The 22,067-nt window shown below is 40.1% G+C and overlaps 1 protein-coding gene across 1 annotated transcript; it reads left to right on the forward strand.

The window, feature by feature from the left end:
* Nucleotides 1-478: 478 nt before the first annotated feature.
* On the forward strand, nt 479-21,518 carry LOC129116353 (receptor-type tyrosine-protein phosphatase gamma-like; the record flags this gene model as incomplete). Its single annotated transcript, XM_054627278.1, is given in 15 exon segments — nt 479-575; nt 2,527-2,609; nt 2,792-2,852; nt 2,855-2,925; nt 3,475-3,609; nt 4,042-4,217; nt 5,612-5,747; nt 7,958-8,104; nt 9,914-10,007; nt 11,459-11,535; nt 12,819-12,947; nt 14,061-14,207; nt 15,472-15,614; nt 19,666-19,801; nt 20,513-21,518. Coding segments are annotated over 15 exon segments (1,782 nt in total), but the record flags the coding sequence as incomplete, so codon positions are not given.
* Nucleotides 21,519-22,067: the final 549 nt, after the last annotated feature.

The following is a 22,067-nucleotide window of genomic DNA, read 5'->3' on the forward strand; positions in this document are numbered from 1 at the left end:
AAAGATATATCTGCTTTTGCAAATGAACCCTTGTTTTCTTTACAATACCGACTGTACTGTACATTTCATATCTACGTTTTCCATCTCTCTAAATGATGTGTCACATGCTGCGTGCATACCATGTAAAAAACTATTTTGAGCAATTGACTTGGAGACAACAAAGCACAGGTAGCAGCCCCTAGAGGCTGCATTGTTCACTACAACACACAATACAAATGTGTCTCTAGAGGTAAGGTCATGGTCATAAAAAATGGGTGAATCCTCTGCAGGGCATGAATATGTTCAGTAAATGTAATTGCAGTCTGGCCTCAGATAAATGTGGACCATAAACATCAGGATTTATCCTCTGGGGAAATCCAGTGAATTTTTCTGGAAATGCAACCAGTAACTTTTAAATACATCGTGTGATTCACCAAAGTGTATAGACGTATCAGAATGACATAGGGGTGTTTGTTTGTGTTGGTGTGTCCTTCCCCAGGAGGTTCAACGGTGCACTGCCGATATGAAGATCACGTCAGAGCACTCCAACCACCCTGACAACAAGCACAAGAACAGATACATCAACATAGTGGCTTGTGAGTACACTCTTCATAGAACATCATAGTGTGTACTCTGTCCTGAGTCATTTATATAGAAGAAACTTGTAAGATGACATAAACATCTATCTCCCCCACCCTCCCTACAAAGACCTATTTTTTGTCTTTTAAGGGGGGACAGGAGGTTTTCAGGGGACAATCACATCGGCACAGGAAAAACTCCCTAAAAAAACCCCTTTAACAGGAGAAAAAAGGAAGAAACCTCTGGGAGAACGACAGAGGAGGGATCCTTCTCCCAGGATGGACAGAATGCAATAGATGTCATGTGTACAGAATGAACAGCATAACAGAGAAACAATACATTCAATGTATCTGACATAAATTATTTATATAATAAGAGTAGTAAGCAGAGTAACGAAGAAAAAAACTACTTATGACTACTTATAATAACAGTAGCAATTATTAGTAGTCAATTTTCCCAATCAATTTCATTCTAGGACTGTTTAGGGACGCCAAGTTTCCATTTCAACCATTTTACATTGGCGTAAATAACAATTTATATCAAATGCTTGATTTCTGCCCAAAACCGCATGTGATCATCATAAAGCGGACATGTATGTAAAGGGGAGACGGGTACCCATAGAACCGTCTTCAGAGGTCGAGAGGAGCCCTTTGAATATAGTCCAGCCAGTGTTTCCCCCACCAGAATTTAGCCTGACTCTGGAGTGTTATTTAGCCTCCACCTTGAGGAGCTAGCATGACATGGTTGGTACTAGTGGACTTATCAGGTCGTCATATGATACCGATATCTCCAGCTTTCAAACTGAGCCTGCTACAGCCTCTGAAAGACAGGGATGTAAGCCGAGGACGCCGGTGTCCCACGTTAAACTGCTTCAGTGAGTGTGGTGCAAGACATATATTTAGTAACACATGTAGAGAGACATACAATATTTGATTTAATGCAGTTCATGGGTAAATATGTCCTACAAACTAATTCTATGAAACATTCCAGAAGGTGATTTGCTGGTTGCATGGTAACTCTTTTTCACATATTGAACATGCTTATTGACACATTCTTTAGTTAGTTATTCTCAGAATGAAAGTGTCTGCACTTTTACACTTTTACAGACTTGAATATGTATGTGACAATTTGCATTTCAGGCGTCACATATCCTCTTTATTTCAAACTTGTCGGAGTGCTGGCAGGGCTTTTCAAGCATATGGACCGTCCGGTCATCAATTACCTTGTTGATGCTCTTTCTAAATGGTGGTACGAAAGAAAATGTCATGTAATTACCTAAAAGTGGATAAAGATTCCCCGGCAAGCTTGACCTTCCAGAGTTACTGTGATGTAGCTATTAGATTTTAAGATATGTATTAGTTGAAGCTTGCCATATAGTGGCACTAGAGGAAAGGTCATGTGTCATTAAAATCATTAGCGGACCTCAAATATTCATTTCCCTGAGCAAGCAGAGTGCAAAATACAATCCGGTTTTTTTCAAGGTGCTGTTTCCAAAAAAGATGTGTGGTGATTTTGCTACGTTTAGAGCAACACATTTTTACTTTTACTGAATTAAATGAAGCACAAATCGCAGAGCTTTCTCTGAACCAAAGTGTATGTGTTAATAGTTAACCAGATAAAATAACTGAGTCAACCACTAGCAGAGCAAAAGCTTACCACCATTCCCCTAGTGTGCCTGACTTCAGTAATAAGTATTTCACACTTCTGAAAGCAGCTCAGCCTTGTGCTTATTGGAGTGCGTGCTGTTCAGCTGTCAGTAAAAACCTGCACAACCCAGTCCGACCATTGTTGCAGCCACAAAGGTTAATGTGCTTCCTGGTTGGGAGCAGGTGCCTTGGTGGAGCATCGAAGTTGACAGTGTAACATGGACGGCACTGTGTTAGGAGTGAGAGGAGTTAAGGTTAGCTCTCGCCATGGTTTCAGTCACACAAACACACTCACTGTGTTACTGCTCTGTTCCCTCTTCAGATGACCACAGCAGGGTGAAGCTGAGGCCGCTGGCTGGGAAGGACTCCAAACACACCGACTACATCAATGCCAACTACGTGGATGTGAGTGCTTCCACTGGGAGATGTCAAAAACGATCTGTGTCTGTGTTTGTATGATAAGAGGAGTCATTTAAGAGATGATGACTGCGAGAATGTTTTGGAAGAATATAAATTGTATTAGTTCTATGACGTCATTTATATGCACCTTGTTGCCAAACTAATAATCTGTCTCTTTCATCCATTAGGGTTATAATAAGCCCAAAGCTTACATCGCAGCCCAGGGACCTCTCAAGTCCACCTTTGAGGACTTTGGCAGATGGTGTGGGAGCAAAATACCTGCGTCATTGTCATGATCACGAACTTGGTTGAGAAAGGCCGAGTATGTTCTGACATACACATTCGTGTAGTTTTTTTATGTTTAAGGCAAGGTTCAAAATGTGTCATAACTTGTTAACCCCAATTACATAGTAATGTACACCCAATGACCAGACAATAGAAACTTCAGTACTGCCTTTGAATCAAATAAAAAGGGAATTTCTCACAGCAGACATTTAGACTTGTCAAACACAGTGTAACCAACAGAATATCAAATGAATAAGGGGTATATTTTATTCAGATGAGTCAGGGCCCTGGTGTGCTGGCTCACAAAGCCAACAATAATGTTATTAGTTACAGCTTTGCTTCTTAAACCGTCCCCTGGGAGAAAGGTCTATGGACCGTAGCGATAGATGCTCCTCTCTATGAAAGCTTTGTTTGACTTTTATCTGAGTGTCTTCTGAACAATTATTAGACGATTCTTGTACTGTGACGGAGAGCTTTATATTTTTTAAAGTACTGTTAATTGTTGACACACCATCCACCCTCAACTATTTTGTTGATAGAGATTGAATCTGACCCTTGTGTGTTTGTGTGTGTGTCTGCTCTACAGAGAAAATGTGACCAGTATTGGCCAGCAGAGAACAGTGAAGAGTACGGCAACATGGTAGTCACACTGAAAAGCACCAAAGTTCATGCCTGCTACACCGTTCGCCGCTTCACATTAGGCAACACTAAAGTCAAAAAGGTGAGAGTGAAAGAGAAGAAGTGGCACAGCAAGGTAAAGTAGTTAAAACTGATCTGCTGAACAGACAGAGAAGGAAATGCCCATATTTGGTTGATTAGACCTTTTTTTTTATTGAAGAACAACACCTTTCATGAAGCTCCCTAGCTTGGTGACAAATGCATTGCATTTCAAAATAAAAGTATCCCTCCGTTCCGCCAGTGGAAAGCTTTAAATGTGAAGCTTTATTTAGTTTCCTAAATAAAGTATTATGTTATGATATGATATGATATGATGATTTCTGATATAAATGCAAAACAATCTAGCCGTAATTAGAAGGTAAGTGTAAATTGTGTTTCTGTGTCCCCCTGACTTGATGCTTTCATACCACCTTTTTTTTCTTCTCAACCTTAACACACATTCCTCCTCTCCTCTTTCTTTTTCTCCTCCATTCAGGGTGGGAAGGGGAACCCCAAGGCGCGGGCCCAGAGTGAACGGGCCGTGCTCCAGTATCATTACACCCAGTGGCCCGACATGGGTGTCCCTGAGTACACCCTGCCCGTCCTCACCTTTGTCCGCAGGTCCTCGGCCGCCCAGATGCCTGACATGGGACCCATGCTTGTCCACTGCAGGTAGTGCACTGCTTTCACTTCACTGAAGCTTCCCTCATCACTCTGTTCCCCCGTCCATCTATCACCCACATTGCTGTCATCTTGCACATTAACTGTCATTCATACTGTTTTGTGTTCTTCCTTTCTGTACATTTAGTTTGGGATTATTGTGTAAGAAGGGCATCAATTTCATCCTTTCTGTATAATGCACATTTTGTACTGCCCCGACAAATGCTACAATCTTATTCAATTCTTTGTACTTTTGGATGGAGGTATTACAAATGAACTCCACACCTATACCTTTGTGCTTGCCACTTACAACTGCATATCTAAGTAGCGTCACTGAACTTGCTGTCACAGTTGCCAGCTTATATTTAAGGGCATTTTACAGTAAGGCGGGCGAGGAAATTACTGGTAATTGTCCACTGACTGTGGCCCCGGGGGAATAAGTACGGAGCTCTCTGCTATCATCTGCACTGTGATCATCGATAATAACTTGTCACGCTGCCTTGCCGCTGAGGCTGCAGACACACCGCTCATTACTACCATTTTGTACCGGCACATACACATTCAGACATCCTCCCCCTCATTATGCAAGAAACAGAGACACGCTCACATTCACTCTGCTGCCCTGCTGCTTTGAAACAACAGGAAACTCAAAGTTCTGAATTTGTAAGTACAGTGAAGGTGTTAATTGGGTCTGTGGCCATACTGTCGGCTCGTGGAAATGTAGGAACTGTTCCACAACACTCTTGCTGTTCTTTTAGTTATATGCTCACCTTTACCTAGTTTTAATGGTTAGTTCTTGGTTAGAATGTGATAATTATTTAAATACGCCAACACGGCTTTCGTGTCCTTAAAGGGCATGTCAAATGTGGACTTTTTATGGTCTAATTTTATATACAGACAAATGACAACACTTTAAAATACACTCAAAAAAGTCACTGCCTGACGTGACAGGATAATTATATTGATTGATTGATTGATTGATTTGTTTTGTTTTGTTTTCGCTAAATAGCTGTCTGAGTACAGTCATTGCAATAGTTTGCGTTTGCAATGAGTGACATTTAATCAGGAATTAAACATTTTTTCTCTTTTTGAAGACATTCATGCATAGATAGACCCCAAACATTGTGGTATCAAATACGGATGTCTCCACCCACAAGAAACAACTAATACAAATTGAAATCACAGAGAAAAGAAAACTGTTTAGTTGTGTTTATTGTGGATAGCAATAAATTAAATGTCATGTGAAACACATTTAGGGTATTATTGTTATACCAATATCCCTCATTTCTTGACAGCTTTCTACTGTCATCTCTGTAATAAAGGCTTTTAAAAGTAATTTCATATCCATTTCAATTCCTTTTTCCAACACATAAACCCTTTCATTCATCTCTTGTGTTGTGTTGCAGTGCTGGAGTGGGTCGGACGGGGACGTACATCGTCGTGGACAGCATGCTGCAGCAGATCAAAGACAAGAGCACAGTCAATGTACTCGGCTTCCTCAAACATATACGCAGCCAGCGCAACTACCTAGTCCAGACTGAGGTTTGTATAGTTGTCACTGTGCATGAGCCAAATGTTTATGAGACTCTTTTTGGGCAATGAACCCCTAAAGAGAAACTAAACCCCCAAATCAGCATGTCAGATTTTCAGCTGAAAATCTATGTATATGTTTAATGTTGGATTCAGGTCCTAATCCTGACATTTTAGTGCACAGTGTTTTAATTCTAAATACTGTGTTACAAATATGGATAACGACTGCCTGCTATTGGTTGAAACCCTGCAACCACTAGATCTGGCTGCAGGTGACATACATGGAGGGAGCTTTCGTCTGTCACCAACCAACGCCCCCTCCATTCCCCCTCCTATGAAACCAACGCCCCAGACTCTGCAGACTGAGGCGATAGGGGTAGTAGAGAAGAGTAGCCGTTAACCTTTCAATTAGACGATGTATAGCTTATGATAGTTGATAGCACTGATGCTAATCGCTAGCATACACATGTCGCAGCAATAACAGTCCCTTTACAGCACTCTTACCAACCATAAAAAATAACACTAGTCAGCATGCTAGCGATTAGCATTAGTGATTACCATGAGCTAATTGAAAGGGTAACTCGTATCATGCACAGTAATTTAAAAACACTAACCAAGTCTGGCTACATGTCAAAGTAACGTAGACCAATACCAGCAGTTCATGTTGAGCTTTTTAATGTTCTGTAACTGCAGCATGAAAGCATTGTGGAAATAGCCAGACGCTACTTAATTGCAACTTAATTATTTATCCACACACTCTTGTCACAGGTTAGGAAAGCACATGGCTATTGCCAGAAAATCTGTCATTAACACTAATTCACCAGATTTTGTACTGTGCTAATGGCTTGATTTCAAGTCCACAGAGAAGTCAGAATTGTTGATCATTTTTTTTTCATTCGATTGTCATTATAAGCATTTTTTTATTTCCAGGGTAGTCTTTAAGTTATGAGAGGATAGACAACAAACACATTTATATGCCTAATTTGTTTCCACTGGTGGGTTTAGCACAAACTATTTTTCTGCTACCTGATACCCCATTTAGTCACAGGGGTCAAACAACATGCATCTTAATGGGTCAATATGCTTCATCCAACCCTCTTGTTGATACTACAGGTCAGGTTCAGCAATCACCAAATACCAACAGTTTCACATTTTCATGACTTTCTTTACATCCTGCAATATCTTGTGCTCGAGTGGAAATATTGATGTAATGAGGAAATGCCTAATGTATCATGATGAGAATTCCTTCTGTGGGTACCTTTACATATTCATACTAGATTCATGGAAACGTTATGCCCTGCAGAAGTTATTGTTGAAACACAGGGAATCATTTAGACTGAGGCAGTTGAATAAAGGTCTGGCACAGAAAAATGAAAAAAAAACATCTAGGGATTACAAGTGCTTAGTCTGTTGTGTGTTACTGAGGGTTAATTAAAGGGGCCAATGAATATCCACAGAGAATTTCATGAAATGTGGTTGGTAGTTCTTTTGGATGAACCATGAACACCCAGTAAATATCAGGTCGCTAATTTTCTGTGTATCTTGTTATTAAGCATGGTGTCAAGGGGAAACATTTCCCTGATACTTCTTCTTGAGGAAGATCTAGAAGTCATTTGGAATCACCCTCTGGGGACCACCAATATCCACAGTCACTGGTTGTGGAAATACAACATCTTGCTCTTTACAAAGTCTAGAAAAAGACAGATCGACCCCCAGAATAATGTTTTTACAAAAAAGTTATGTCACTTTACATAGTGTAAGCTATGGCTAGCATTCAAAACCAAATCAAACAATCTAACATGGACATCTGAATGATGTAGTGCACAGTTTCATTGTAAAATCTCCACTGAGTTTGACCAAAGCATTGTGATAACTTTCAAAATGTCCTCTGTCAAGTCTCTGGTAGTAGCTTTTGTAAACTGATTCTAGTCAGCCTTTTTATCTATATAAATAACAATTTGCTTCAAACCAAACTGCATATTTCATCCTTTTAGGTGGTGTATGTGTGTATTCAAACCCGTTGCAGAGGAACAATAGTCTACTTCTCCCATGCTGCCCTAAAACCCACACTAATACTATTATTACATGTGATAACTAATACTTAATTGCATTGCAAAATTGAAGTTGCAAACCAAATCTATGGTTTGGGCATGCCAAACACCACCTTGCCACTACAGCTGCTGAACATCTCTTTGTCCTCTTTCACCATTTGGCTGATCCAGGAGCAGTACATCTTCATCCACGATGCCTTGATGGAAGCCATTTTGGGGAAGGAGACCGAAGTGACAGCCAGCCACCTTTACAGTTATTTCAACAGCATCACGACACCAGGACACAGCGGACGGACACATCTGGAGAAACAGTTCAAGGTGAAGGGACTGCCGGCATTTATTATTCATTGCACATTAAGCACATTTTAAAATGTGACATAAAACAACCATGTGTTTTGTTATGAGTCAGGTTATATCACAAGCTAATTATTAGTTGACTAGCGGTATTAGCTTACTCTTATTAGCTTTTCACATTAAGTTTTTGTTTAATTACATCAAGATTAATTATTGAAATACATGAATCGAGGTGACAATGCTTTTAGTAATTTGAAAGGTCTCAAATTACTGGTTTCTTTAAACACATCTGTGATTCCTCCTCAAATCAACAATTTATACAATTAAACATTAACACAGCTTACATTTAGTAATTTTCAATTTGGTTATTTTTTAGATTTCATCAAATCTTTATATATCATGTATTGATCAGTTAGTCCTGAAATACATATTTGGTAACACTGTATAATAATCAAGATTAATAAATTATACATTGATAGTTCATTTTACTTTAAAAATGATTTTACTGCAATTAATAATGTTTACTTATAATCCTAAATGCTATAATACTCTTAATTTGTAACAGTTTATTGTTGCAATCACTATACATTTTTTATATATTATATTAAGCATATGTTAATCATTTTTAAACCTTTAAGAAATTGTTTGTAAAACGTCTATTATCATTACATAGAAATATGGACCAAATATTTGTGCCAAAAGTTGAGTTTGGTTTCTGGTCCATCTATCTATGTAATGTTTATAAATGTGTTACAATCAATTTATTAAAGATTTTCAGATAATTTGGTAATCATTAACAAATACTTATATATATATTTGTATATATATTGTAAATATATAATGTGTGCAACAATAAACTGTTAATAAATAATGTAATCAGAATGGGCACTGATACTATATATAATTTATCAACTAAGTATTTCATTTTACACAAACTAATGATAACATGATATTAAGTAAACAGTATTAATTATCATTTCATTGTTTGTTAACAGTAAAATAGCTATTAACTTAAGTTTCATTAAATATAATGAAAACATTTTTTAATGAATGTTATTAAAAAAATGTAACCAGATATTCTCCTGATCAGTTCTCAGCTTTTATTATCGTCCAGCCCTTGTTTATATTGGTTGTAGGTATGATGAGGCTAGGGAAGGTTATTCCTGTTATTTCATTACAACATGCAACAGTGGAGTCCAAGGTCTAGCAGATGGAGTGTATGTGCAAAACAATAGCTTTCTTTGTTATGGTAATGTTTTGAGGCCCTTTTGATAGGATTAGAATTTAGACATTGTTTGCTGCCGAATTTAGACATTGTTTGCTGCCGAATTTAGACATTGTTTGCTGCTGAATTTAGTCATTGTTTGTCTTGGTTTTCCTCTGGACGTTGTGCTTGTTTCTCAACTCCTTTGAGACACTTTGGTTCAGTGTGTTTTCCTGCTCCTTTAGCTACCGAGAGCGGCTTTCTGTTTTACCTTCAGGTTTTATTCCAGAACTCTTCTGATGCTGTTGAAGTCATTTCGGAGAATCTGATGTTGGATGTTAATTGATGCTGTTTAAAGAATGGGTTAAGGAGACACAAACAGGGAGGGAGAAAAACACTTTATTTCACATGATAGGCCCTCATGAAGAGAGATACATCCATTTTGATCACAACGAAGGGTGCAAAGTAGATTTTGATAGTTTAGAGTGCAAATTTGTACAATTTGTACCATCCATAGTTTTTTTATGAAATTAAATAACTTCCCAGCTGTGATGAGTTGGTCTGTCATTTGAAAGTTTTACAAGGTGTAACAAATACCCAACTTCTCTTTTTCTCTCTTTGTCTCTTAGTTGGTAACACAGTGTAATGCCAGATTCATGGAATGCTTCAACGCTCAGAAGGAGTGCAACAAAGAGAAAAATCGAAACTCCTCCGTGGTGCCATGTAAGTCTTACACTCATGTGAAAACATATTAAATTTGAAATGAACATGCCTCGAGCAGTATTAACCAAACAGCAGAAAATAATAGCTCCTTGTAAAAATGCTGCAATTAGAGACCGTGACATTTGAGTTTAAAGCATCTGCACTATAGAAGAATGGTTCATAGAGAATCTGATTTCTGAATCCTATATCTGTATTGTTCCATAAAGATAGATGATTTTTAACTCATGAATTAACTTTCTCAGTCCGACAAGAGGGGTAGAAATCTACTGGGCCAAAGTCACTTTTTACTTGCCCCTATACAAATTGTTTTATTTATTATTCATCAAATAAGCAGCAAAGACTAAAGTTTAGAAACATACTCTGTGATAATTAGTGTTACGTCTGCCTGACTTGCCTCAGCGTTCATGTTTTGTACAGCTATCCTAAATGCCATGCAAGTGAGATGCTGACGGTTGTTGTTATGGCCCTCCAGCTACTTCTTTTAGAAAGTTGATGTGTCTTTGAGAAAAGACTCAGTTTTATCCGCCTTGCTCTGAAACTTGCAGCAAAAACTGTGCAATATATAGTTGGCATTTCACCAGCATCTTCTAATGCCATCCAACTAAACTCCTGTTTCCAGGATAATGGAAATGCTTGCTTCAGCTCATAAACTTTGTCTTCACCCGCCACCATTTCCTCACGAGTACCTGATCGTTTCTGCACGTGTAACTCTCAACAGAGCTGAGAAGGAGGCAAAATGTCTCACTCCTTAAATACTTCCTTCATCAGCTCTGGAAGAAAAACTATGTGTTTCATTTTTTTCTCTACTTGCCCAATCAGGGAAGTGAGTTGCTAGATTTGGTAGCCCAACTTTTAAATCTACTTGCCCCTGGCAAGGGGACAATTATTATTGTTGCGCCCCGCCTGCCATTTGGAATTTTCAGGTATAATTTTATTCCCTAACTCCTCTTAGACAGACAAATCAGTCCATTCTCAAATTTAGCATGCAGTACCTCCAGACAGCCATGACTAAAACGTATTTAAAGTATTCCTTTTTTTACAGGAACAATGTCCTGTATCACTATTCAGTAGGAGGATTTGCTTTATTGTTAAACTTACATAATGTTGCATAATTGTTCCCATTGAAATGATGTTGCTATATATTTTAAATGCATAAGAATATCATTTTCCTACCAGCCTAGCTAAGCCTGCATAGGGACTGTTTACAGGCTGACTGGTCTCATTATCATTACTCCACTACTCTCTGTTATCTGCAACTCTTACACAATCTGTAGTCACTGGCTGTTCCACTCTTCTCTGAATCATCAGCCAAGAATTCCCAAGAACTGTCTACATTCAACCAATAACAGCAAAAGGATGAATGAATGCACACATAGTGGCCTCTCAGCGTGTTTGCTCTGTTCTAATTATGGCTATTCTCCCCCCCTCTCTCTCCGTCTATCTTTGAGCAGCCGAGCGAGCGAGGGTCGGCCTAGCACCTTTGCCCGGCATCAAAGGCACTGATTACATTAACGCCTCTTACATCATGGTGAGCACCTCCTCCTCTTCTGTCAATCATTGATCTTTCCTTTCTCCTTTTGCGATTCCCTCAGAGCAGTTTACAGGTTAACAAGTCCAAATACACTCAGTCAGTATCACTGGCTTGGTTATATCACTTTTCTATAGTGAGGCTCAAATCCCCAAATGACCTGGCAGCTCATGATGATGATAGCTCCACACTGCTCATCATTAAAGTGGCAGTCTGGAAGAGTTCCTTTAAATGAATGACTGTTGAGTCACGGTCTATTGCAGAAGGATGTAACACAATGGTGATTTAGCCTTTGACCCACTGATGAAAGTATTGCAATATAGATGAAAAATTAAATCATTTTTTACATTATTTTTGTATTACAGTTTTCCTCTTTATTATACACACAAAAAAAAATGAACTATGCACACAAGTCCAGACTGCTAAACCAGGACTGAAATCTTAATCATTTCCGCTTTACGTTTGAGGAATGAGATGATTTATGGTTGCTATATAAGAAAACCAGGGACTGTACCTTTTAAAAGGGTTTTTTATTAATTCCCTGTTGCACTTCCAAAAAGTTTTGGGGCTTGCAAGAGACAGATGTAGATAAGAAAGGTCTAAATCAAAGCAGATGAGGCTGAGTTTTTCTCCTTTTAGTTGTGAGTCCACTTTGGTATTAGACATATTGATATACAGATCTGAGATCTACAGCAATAACTTGGGTTACTGGTCGTGTATTGCTTCTAGTAACCATAGAGACCTCAACTGCATGACCCACTTTGTAATACAACACTTTCATTAAAACTTCGAATTCTGAAGCTTGGCTGAGACAACCCAGATGATTTCATGACATTTCCTCAGAGTTGAAGAAAAGCTCCTCCAGAAGCACAAAATATATTTTTCAAACAGCTGCGTAGTTACTGACCTTGATGGTAAAGATGTGGAGTTCCACTTTAAAGCATAACTGAGAAGTTGAGAGCAGCCTTAAACCCAAAAGCCTGTAAAAAAAAAAAAAAGCAGGTGGTTAAGTTGCCATGTGCTTTAAGGTGAGGTCACCACCTTGTTGTTCATGTAGAGTGTGAACTCATAGCTCAGATAACAGCAGCTCAGCACTCATTAGATTCAACCCTCAAAGCACTTTTAAGTCCTTAAATTTGTAACCAAATCCTGACTGCAGATGAGTCTCTGAAGATGAGCTGGTGATTAGTAACCCTAATAGAATGTGTTTTCACTGTTTAAAGTGACTGAATGTGGCATCACTCTCCCACTAACCTGTTGTTGTTGTTTGTTTGTTTTTAAAGGGTTACTATCGGAGTAATGAATTCATCATTACCCAGCATCCTCTGCCCCACACAACTAAAGACTTCTGGAGAATGATCTGGGACCACAATGCACAAATTATTGTTATGCTGCCTGCCAACCATGGACTGGTATGAAACACACAGGCACACACACCTACACACACACTGTGGTTAGTGCCACCTGCCACTTTGACAAGCATGTGCATGCCTCTTCAGCCTGTGTTTAAGGTATTATGCATCACACACACACATGTCGTCTCACAGGGACCTGACTTTTATGAGGCAGGAGTTAAACATACAGTCACATTCATCCCCCCAACACAAACACAAACACACACACACACACATGTTCAATGCAGACTGTAGGCTGACGTCTGCCTGTTGATCCTGTGTCCTGTGGGTTCTGCAGGACTGTTACCTGGTGTTGTAGGGATTTTAAAAACTTGCGGAGTTGGTAGAAATGTACTACAAACCTACGAGCCGCAGTGGTTTCCTGTGCCACAGTCATTTAGGCACGAGACAATGATCGGTTTGGCTAAATATGAATTTGGCAAATGCATACATCAGCCAATATACACAAACACTAAAATCAGAAGAGAGGGAATGCAGAAGCAACTTCTAGTAGCTCTAAGGGGAACATCACTGAATTTACAAATCGAAGTCTGTTTACAGAAGAAGGGAGGACGCTGCAAATTAAGAAAGTTGTATAAAGCCATCGGTAGCTCTGGACTGAGCTGCATGAAACAAAGAAAGAAGCTTTCATTAGTTTAAGACTAGCAGTACAGCCTTTGCAGACAGGCTTTGACTATTGCCAGTCATACAGTAGGTCACTTTAACTAGTTGGAACCTTGCCTCGTCTGGTGTAACCTTGAACAAGCCTGTATTTAAAAGAATGGAACACAGCTAAGATCAACATATTCCAGGGCATTCAGCAAGTCTTGAACATGGGATTCCCTTGATAATATCAGCCTGAGACAAATAATCTGCATGAATGGTAGAACATCCAACTACTGCAGGTTCAATGACTCGTGGTTTATAACGTCAGAGGTGTGAAGCAACAAGAGGTCTTTTCATAAAACAGGGACTGCAAGACAACCGTTGACATGTGTGTGTTTTTCCTTTTATTGTTGTCGTAACTTTATCACCTTTTTCCTCAGTACTATATATTTTTGATAACAAAAGATACACTACAGAAACTGTATCCTGTGACACAGGTTGAACAGTCTCTGTGCTCTCCTGCAGGCAGAGGATGAGTTTGTGTACTGGCCCAGTCGGGAGGAGGCCATGAACTGCGAGGCGTTCACTGTCACCCTCATCAGTAAAGACCAACTCTGTCTGTCCAACGAGGAGCAGATCAGCATCCACGACTTCATCCTGGAAGCTACACAGGTGACTCGGTCATAGTGATTGAACTGTACTTATGAGTATGAGCACACTAACACACTCATATAACAGAAAAATAACAGGCCTCATACATATAGTCATCTCGTTGCGTTGATGTGAAATAAAATAATTTGTGCACAGATAGAAGTAGTACACATAAAGCTTTTAAAGCTGCGGCCGGTTCGAAGAACAGGAAAAACAACACGCTTAACCTCGTCTCTGTCCACTACTCAGTAACACAGTGACGGTTGAGGTTGGGCTAGTGGGTGATGAGAGGAGAAGCCTGCAAATCCAGATTTTAGAGTGAATATGCATAAATGCAGTGCAGGTTTTGGAGCGTTTGAGGACAGAATGCTGTGTGATGGATGTTTTGAGCCTCCAGAGGAACTGGGTCTGTAGATTTACACAAGAAACAGGACTTTCCCTGCTCACTCACTATTTCCAAAGCTGCTAACTCTAAGATTTTTTATTGCTTGTGTGTAAATTTAACTTGAGAGCCAAATTCCCTCAGATTTGAGAAGTCCTTTGTTCAAATGTGTTCCCAAGCTCCTATTAGTCAGGGAGCGACAGCTGTGCCCCGAGATAGAATGAGTTCAACTTTTGGAACGTTGCGTCGGGCACCAAATGTCACGTGACCAGGAACAACCAATCATAGCCGGCAGATATATCTGCTTACCTCCGTAAATATCTTTCAACGGACTATTTTACTTGCTTCATCTTTTTCATCCAATGACATCACAACATCCGGTTGAAAGGCTATTCAAACTGTCAGAGACAAAGGGAGCAGTCAAGTTACTGTGAGGGATTTGCAATGCTGGAAATCTATGTATCTTTTTGTTAGGCTTTTTTTTTTGTTCAGTTAGTGAGACTTTTTTTTATAATTACCGCAACTTCTTCTTCATCGCAAAGCAAAAGTTGGGGTTGCTTAGTAATAGTAGGAGTGACACCAAACAAGCTCCTTAAATGGGGTGAAAGTGGCATGGCTGGTGTTTTCCACGTGTGTCAGACGCAACATGTGAACACTATCACATTTACAGAAATGTTAATTCATGTTCATTGTCCTTATGAAAAGATAAATTAATTGAAAAAGATACTTTTTTTTTTTTTTTTTTTTTTTAAACCAATACTTATTATGGCCCTTTCAGAAACAGAAGGTCTCAATCTCATTGTTTTGTTTTAAAGCAGAAGTAACATGGATGAGTTGAATAGAACTGTTCTAAACCAATCATCTTTTATCTTACCTTCGTCTGTCTCTCTGTCTGTCCACCAGGATGACTACGTTTTAGAGGTTCGTCACTTTCAGTGTCCCAAGTGGCCGAAGCCAGACGCGCCCATCAGCAGCACCTTCGAGCTCATCAACGTCATTAAAGAGGAGGCAGCCAGCCGCGATGGACCAACCATCATCCATGATGAGTCAGTCACACATTTGATCTACTCATATTCTCTCTCAACACATTAATACTCAGCTTATTTCAAACAAGGTAGAGGGAATTAGAAAAGCTACGGGGAAAAACAACACTGTACGTCAATGGGTCCAGTTTATTATTACAATATATGTGGCTCGTTTATGCATTGTCTTGTCTTATTTTGTATTATAAGCATTTTCCAGGGACATGCAGTAAAACTTCAAATGAACTGCTCCCACACATCTGAAGAAGTGACATTAAAAAGAGGACAAAGTCTCTCCTGGCCTTTTACAATCAAGCTGCCATTGTCTCCTATTAAATTTAGCACAAGAGCTTAACACCTGCTGGCTTCTAATTTACCCACAAACCCCTTCAACTAAATTAAGAATAACACTCCACAGAGAGACAGACAACTGAGCAATTTAGGACCAGCAAGGAAATGTAAAAATGAGGATGTATCCGAATAACATGAGGTTAAAAGTGTGACGTGACAAAGTGCTGTGGTGATGTTGAAAGCCATTCTGTTCAAACATCGTCTGGTGGCTGTGTTAAGAAGCTTTGACTTCCCCCAGGTGGCATGATAATAATTAGAACACATTTAACACCACAGAAAACCCTTCCATTAAAAACAACCGTGTTTTATTGATTGCACTTTGTTACAGGTGCACAATGTTTTCCTGCAAAGAGGAATTCCATCCAGTTAAAGATTCACGAGGAAGCAATTTGTGTTTGCACTAATTTCAGTCTTAATGCATCGACCAGAGAAAAGGGCCGATGCTTCTGAAATAAAAGTGTCAATACATATTTGAGTCAAGGGAAGTAAAATCAGATTACCTTTTTCCCTATGGGATTTAGTCTTTTAGTCAGTAATGCCATTAACCTGTTATCTTTTACACTCAGTACATTAAAATGAAATCACTGCAGGATTTAATCCCTATTACTCCCATTCTATTGAATATCATAACATATAGTTTTTTTTAATAATGTGGTTGTTTTCCCCAATATTAGGTAGTTCCATTATTTCCACTCCAAGCTGTATATATTTTTTGGTCTATGAGCATAAACTGTAATCGCCCCGACCGGCTGATAGAGACACTGGCAGACTGACTATCCTGCAAGTGTATTGAGGAAAGAAACATGTTGTTTTACTTCTCAACAGCAAGTGACAGCCCCTCCAACCCCCCGATTCCCCTCACAGGTACCCCAGGAAACTGCCCAATTAAACGTAATGAAAGTGTCTTCAGTATTGACACACATTAGTGGTCCTGAACGACGCTCTAATCCAGCAGCTCTGCTCATGTTTATTCATTAGAATAATGAAGATTGCTTGTCGCATCTTCAAGAAGAAAAGTGACTAATTGAGCACTTCCTGCGGTTGCCATGGTGCGGGGCCGGCTTGCAGCACCTAAGAGACTGTCAGTTAGGGGCCCATCCTAATTGTCTGCACTCTCATTATCCAGCCAGGCGTGGGTTGTTAGCAGGAGTTTCCGCTGCGCTGCTGACAGGGCTGCTAATGGAAGAGGAGACCCTTTACGTTGTGGAGGCGTCCTCCAGGGAGCCTCATGCCTGGCGGAGCTGTCGTCCTCAGGTGGATTCACTTGCTAATAAAGCTTTAATCTCAGAGGAGGTTTCCTGAGTCTGTGAGGGTCTTCAGTCCCCGGCTGAGCTGCTGTCGAGGACAACTCAAATGCTGAGTTGTAAAGGTCTTCACTGCCCCCAAATCAGGATTTTTCAGAGATTTTCTTGTAGCCAAAGGATTTGATGGATCAGAGGAGACATAATGAGAAAAATTTGGTTCAAATCCTGCAAATGGCCATACTGTAAATCTAAGAAACCGGAAAGTCATAAACAGGGCCATGAGCTGGGCAGTATATGTTGGGTGGTTGAGATGCAATGACAATAATCAGACATAAAGCAACTGTCAGTACTCCTCAGCCTTCTGTGAACATAACGGGGTTTTTTTCTCCAAATTCATAGCACCTCTATATACTGTAAGTTATATATATAGGTACAGTGGGGCAAAAAAGTATTTAGTCAGCCACCAATTGTGCAAGTTCTCCCACTTAAAAAGATGAGAGACGCCTGTAATTTTCATCATAGGTACACTTCAACTATGAGAGACAGAATGGGGGGGGGGAAGAATCCAGGAAATCACATTGTAGGATTTCTAATGAATTAATTGGTAAATTCCTCGGTAAAATAAGTATTTGGTCACCTACAAACAAGCAAGATTTCTGGCTCTCACAGACCTGTAACTTCTTCTTTAAGAGGCTCCTCTGTCCTCCACTCGTTACCTGTATTAATGGCACCTGTTTGAACTTGTTATCAGTATAAAAGACACCTGTCCACAACCTCAAACAGTCACACTCCAAACTCCACTATGGCCAAGACCAAAGAGCTGTCAAAGGACACCAGAAACAAAATTGTAGACCTGCACCAGGCTGGGAAGACTGAATCTGCAATAGGTAAGCAGCTTGGTGTGAAGAAATCAACTGTGGGAGCAATTATTAGAAAATGGAAGACATACAAGACCACTGATAATCTCCCTCGATCTGGGGCTCCACGCAAGATCTCACCCCGTGGGGCCAAAATGATCACAAGAACGGTGAACAAAAATCCCAGAACCACACGGGGGGACCTAGTGAATGACCTGCAGAGAGCTGGGACCAAAGTAACAAAGGCTACCATCAGTAACACACTACGCCGCCAGGGACTCAAATCCTGCAGTGCCAGACGTGTCCCCCTGCTTAAGCCAGTACATGTCCAGGCCCGTCTGAAGTTTGCTAGAGAGCATTTGGATGATCCAGAAGAGGATTGGGAGAATGTCATATGGTCAGATGAAACCAAAATAGAACTTTTTGGTAAAAACTCAACTCGTCGTGTTTGGAGGAGAAAGAATGCCGAGTTGCATCCAAAGAACACCATACCTACTGTGAAGCATGGGGGTGGAAACATCATGCTTTGGGGCTGTTTTTCTGCAAGGGGACCAGGACGACTGATCCGTGTAAAGGAAAGAATGAATGGGGCCATGTATCGTGAGATTTTGAGTGAAAACCTCCTTCCATCAGCAAGGGCATTGAAGATGAAACGTGGCTGGGTCTTTCAGCATGACAATGATCCCAAACACACCGCCCGGGCAACGAAGGAGTGGCTTCGTAAGAAGCATTTCAAGGTCCTGGAGTGGCCTAGCCAGTCTCCAGATCTCAACCCCATAGAAAATCTGTGGAGGGAGTTGAAAGTCCGTGTTGCCCAGCGACAGCCCCAAAACATCACTGCTCTAGAGGAGATCTGCATGGAGGAATGGGCCAAAATACCAGCAACAGTGTGTGAAAAGCTTGTGAAGACTTACAGAAAACGTTTGACCTCTGTCATTGCCAACAAAGGGTATATAACAAAGTATTGAGATGAACTTTTGTTATTGACCAAATACTTATTTTCCACCATAATTTGCAAATATATTCTTTAAAAATCAGACAATGTGATTTTCAGGAATTTCTCATTTTGTCTCTCATAGTTTAGGTATACCTATGATGAAAATTTCAGGCCTCTCATCTTTTTAAGTGGGAGAACTTGCACAATTGGTGGCTGACTAAATACTTTTTTGCCCCACTGTATATATTTACCTATTTTTCGCTACTCACCCTGTGTTCTTTACCTTTATTTATTTGTCCCTCTCTGTTGTATCTGTAATTCTATTTCTGTGTAAGTACATCGGGAGATGCAAAAAAAGCCATATTTGAAGGCACCTGATGATAAAGTTCAGTAACATGAATTGTAGACACAGTTAGTGGTTTCCTTTAAACTGTCATTTGAGTCTACTTAAAACATTAGATCTACATTTTTGTTACTTTCCATAAACCTTTTCCTGAGATGACACCTTCAAGAAAATGTCAGGTGTACACAGAAGAGAGATTTCATTTTGATAACCACAGGAGTTTACTGCCCCACTTCAGCTGTAAAAGTAGCCATATCGGCGGTATGTTGAGGAACCGAGAGCCTCTATGATTTGATTGTGGAGATGCACGTTAACCACGGCCCCTGACTGTGTGTGTCGTCAGGTTGGGAGCAGTGTCGGCCGGCATGCTGTGTGCCCTCACCACACTGTCTCAGCAGCTGGAGAGTGATGGAGCCGCCGACGTCTATCAAGTGGCCAAGATGATCAACCTCATGAGGCCAGGGGTCTTCACAGACATAGTGAGTCCGACCATACACCTTAGAAAGGATCTGATGGTTGAGAATGTAAGCAGCAGGAAACACAAAGCTGATCAAAGTCACTTCAGCCGGTTTGATTCTGTTTGAAGCACTGAGACAATCACATATTTGTTATTTCATAGTATTTTTCTTAAATGTACTCTCAACATACGTACATCAATTACTTTTCAGCGTAGTGCAATTAATTTGTCAAATCTTAAAGCAAATTGTTTGAAGATACTTTAGAGAAAAGTAATTGTGTATTTCCTAATTTTCACAATATATGTTTTTATGATTCATACAAAAAGTGGTTTGACTACTGCAAATAGATTTTTATAAATATAGTAAAAAACTAACCATAACAGTTTTTGTTTGCTACTCTTTATGATGGAGGAACCCATGGTGAAAAGATTTTTATGTTTCAGAAGTTGAAAGAAAAGTTGCAATGTACTGAATGACACTGAATGGTCCATGGTCTTTTTTTTGGTTCCACATGCCAGTTCGCTCAGATTTTACTGAGAGGTAGAAGAAAACAGTATCTCTTAGATAAATCTAGTTTGGTAGGATGATGTCATGGTCAGTAATAAGACAGTATCAAGCTTAATGGCACATTACATTCACATTACGCAAACGCATTATGCTACAGTATAACTACGGGTTATGGCTCATGTTCTCACATGTTCTCCTCTCTGTCTGTGTGTGATGGCTCCACAGGACCAGTACCAGTACCTCTACAAAGCTCTGCTCAGCCTCGTCAGCACCAAGGAGAATGGCTCCTGTTTTCTGACCAGGGACACTAATGGGACCATGGCGTCCATGTCCGACCAGTCTGATCAGGCAGAGAGCATGGAGTCACTGGTCTGAGAGAGGCCCTTCAGGGGCCAAGAGCTCAGCGGTGCTGAGCTGAGTGTCTTGTGGGTCCGAGCCCACTGCGAGGTCTCTGAACCCACAACGGAGGCACTTCACTTTGTAAACTGACAAGGAACTATTGTGAACAAGACTTTTCGAGGCCTTTTTGCCAGACTCTTGGTTAAAATGAATAACCTGATTACTTTTTTACACTGATAAAAAGTTTTTGATATTTATTTTTTTCGCCATTTTATGTCTTAATGTTCTCCTACTGAAGGGTTTGCACCTGCGTTTTTGAGTTTCACGATGGCGTCAGTAGGCAACGAGAAACACTTTTCGGTCTTTTCTTGTTTGCACTATATAATGTCAGTGTTACTGCCTATACTAAAGCTGACTCACTCGGCTTTTCTCCACTCAAGCTCTGATTTTTCTTTTTGACATTCCTTGGCTGTGGCCCTTATTAAATCAACTGCTTCTGTGAAGGACATTGTTCCGCCTGCCACCTACCAGTTGATTTAGGGCAGTAGACGGAGGAAGGCACCAACTCTCCGCCTCAATGACAAAATGCTGTTTCACTTCAGCTCAGCGTGACCTCCTCCGCCCTGCTCATCGATAGTACTCATACTACCACTCATTTATCACAAGAACAGAGATCTTGGAACCTTTAGCCACAGACTAGCTTGTTGTTTTTAAAGTAGTTTTCTCTTCACTTTTTTTTTTTGCCTTGTTTTCTTGTCACTCTCCCTCTTATTAGCGAGTCACACCCATGTCAGAATACCTTACATGGTGTAATAACTGCTACTGTGAAATTGTATTATTATTTCTTTGTATAATTCATATTATGCTTTTTAATATATGGAAATACTGTATGTATACATATATAAATATATCCTTATCATAATAACTTTGTGATTTTCGTACATGTCCTTTGTGGCCTCCCGCCTCAGGCCGGTTGATTTACGACTCCACTACTGACAGCTGATTTACAGCCATCTGGAATCGGACTCCCTCTGTCCTCTACGTTCTTGTATGCTGCTATGTCATCTGAACCCACACACACACATACACATACACATACTGTACATGCAAATGCCACCGGTAGTGATTCTACATTTGAAACATTTACTACAACAGCTGATGCAATGATATGACATTGCCTCTCTTTGAAATTCAGTTTTTCTGTCATTAGCTCATTCTGACAGACAAGCACGGATTAAGAACACAGAGGCCTGTATATGGAGCTCTCAGTTACTCAGATGCACCTGTGTGTGTCATTACAGGGTTGAATCAGTGTGATCTGCAGGGGAACAGCAGACTCAAAAAAAAGCTCTATGCAACTAGTTGGTTAGGTTTAAGAAATCTGAAACAGGGTTCTAAACAGTCTTTGAGTTCTCAGTGTAAGTCCAGTCCAGATCGACTA

The sequence above is a fragment of the Anoplopoma fimbria genome, unplaced genomic scaffold, assembly GCF_027596085.1.
Source record: "Anoplopoma fimbria isolate UVic2021 breed Golden Eagle Sablefish unplaced genomic scaffold, Afim_UVic_2022 Un_contig_8368_pilon_pilon, whole genome shotgun sequence".
Lineage (NCBI taxonomy): Eukaryota > Metazoa > Chordata > Actinopteri > Perciformes > Anoplopomatidae > Anoplopoma > Anoplopoma fimbria.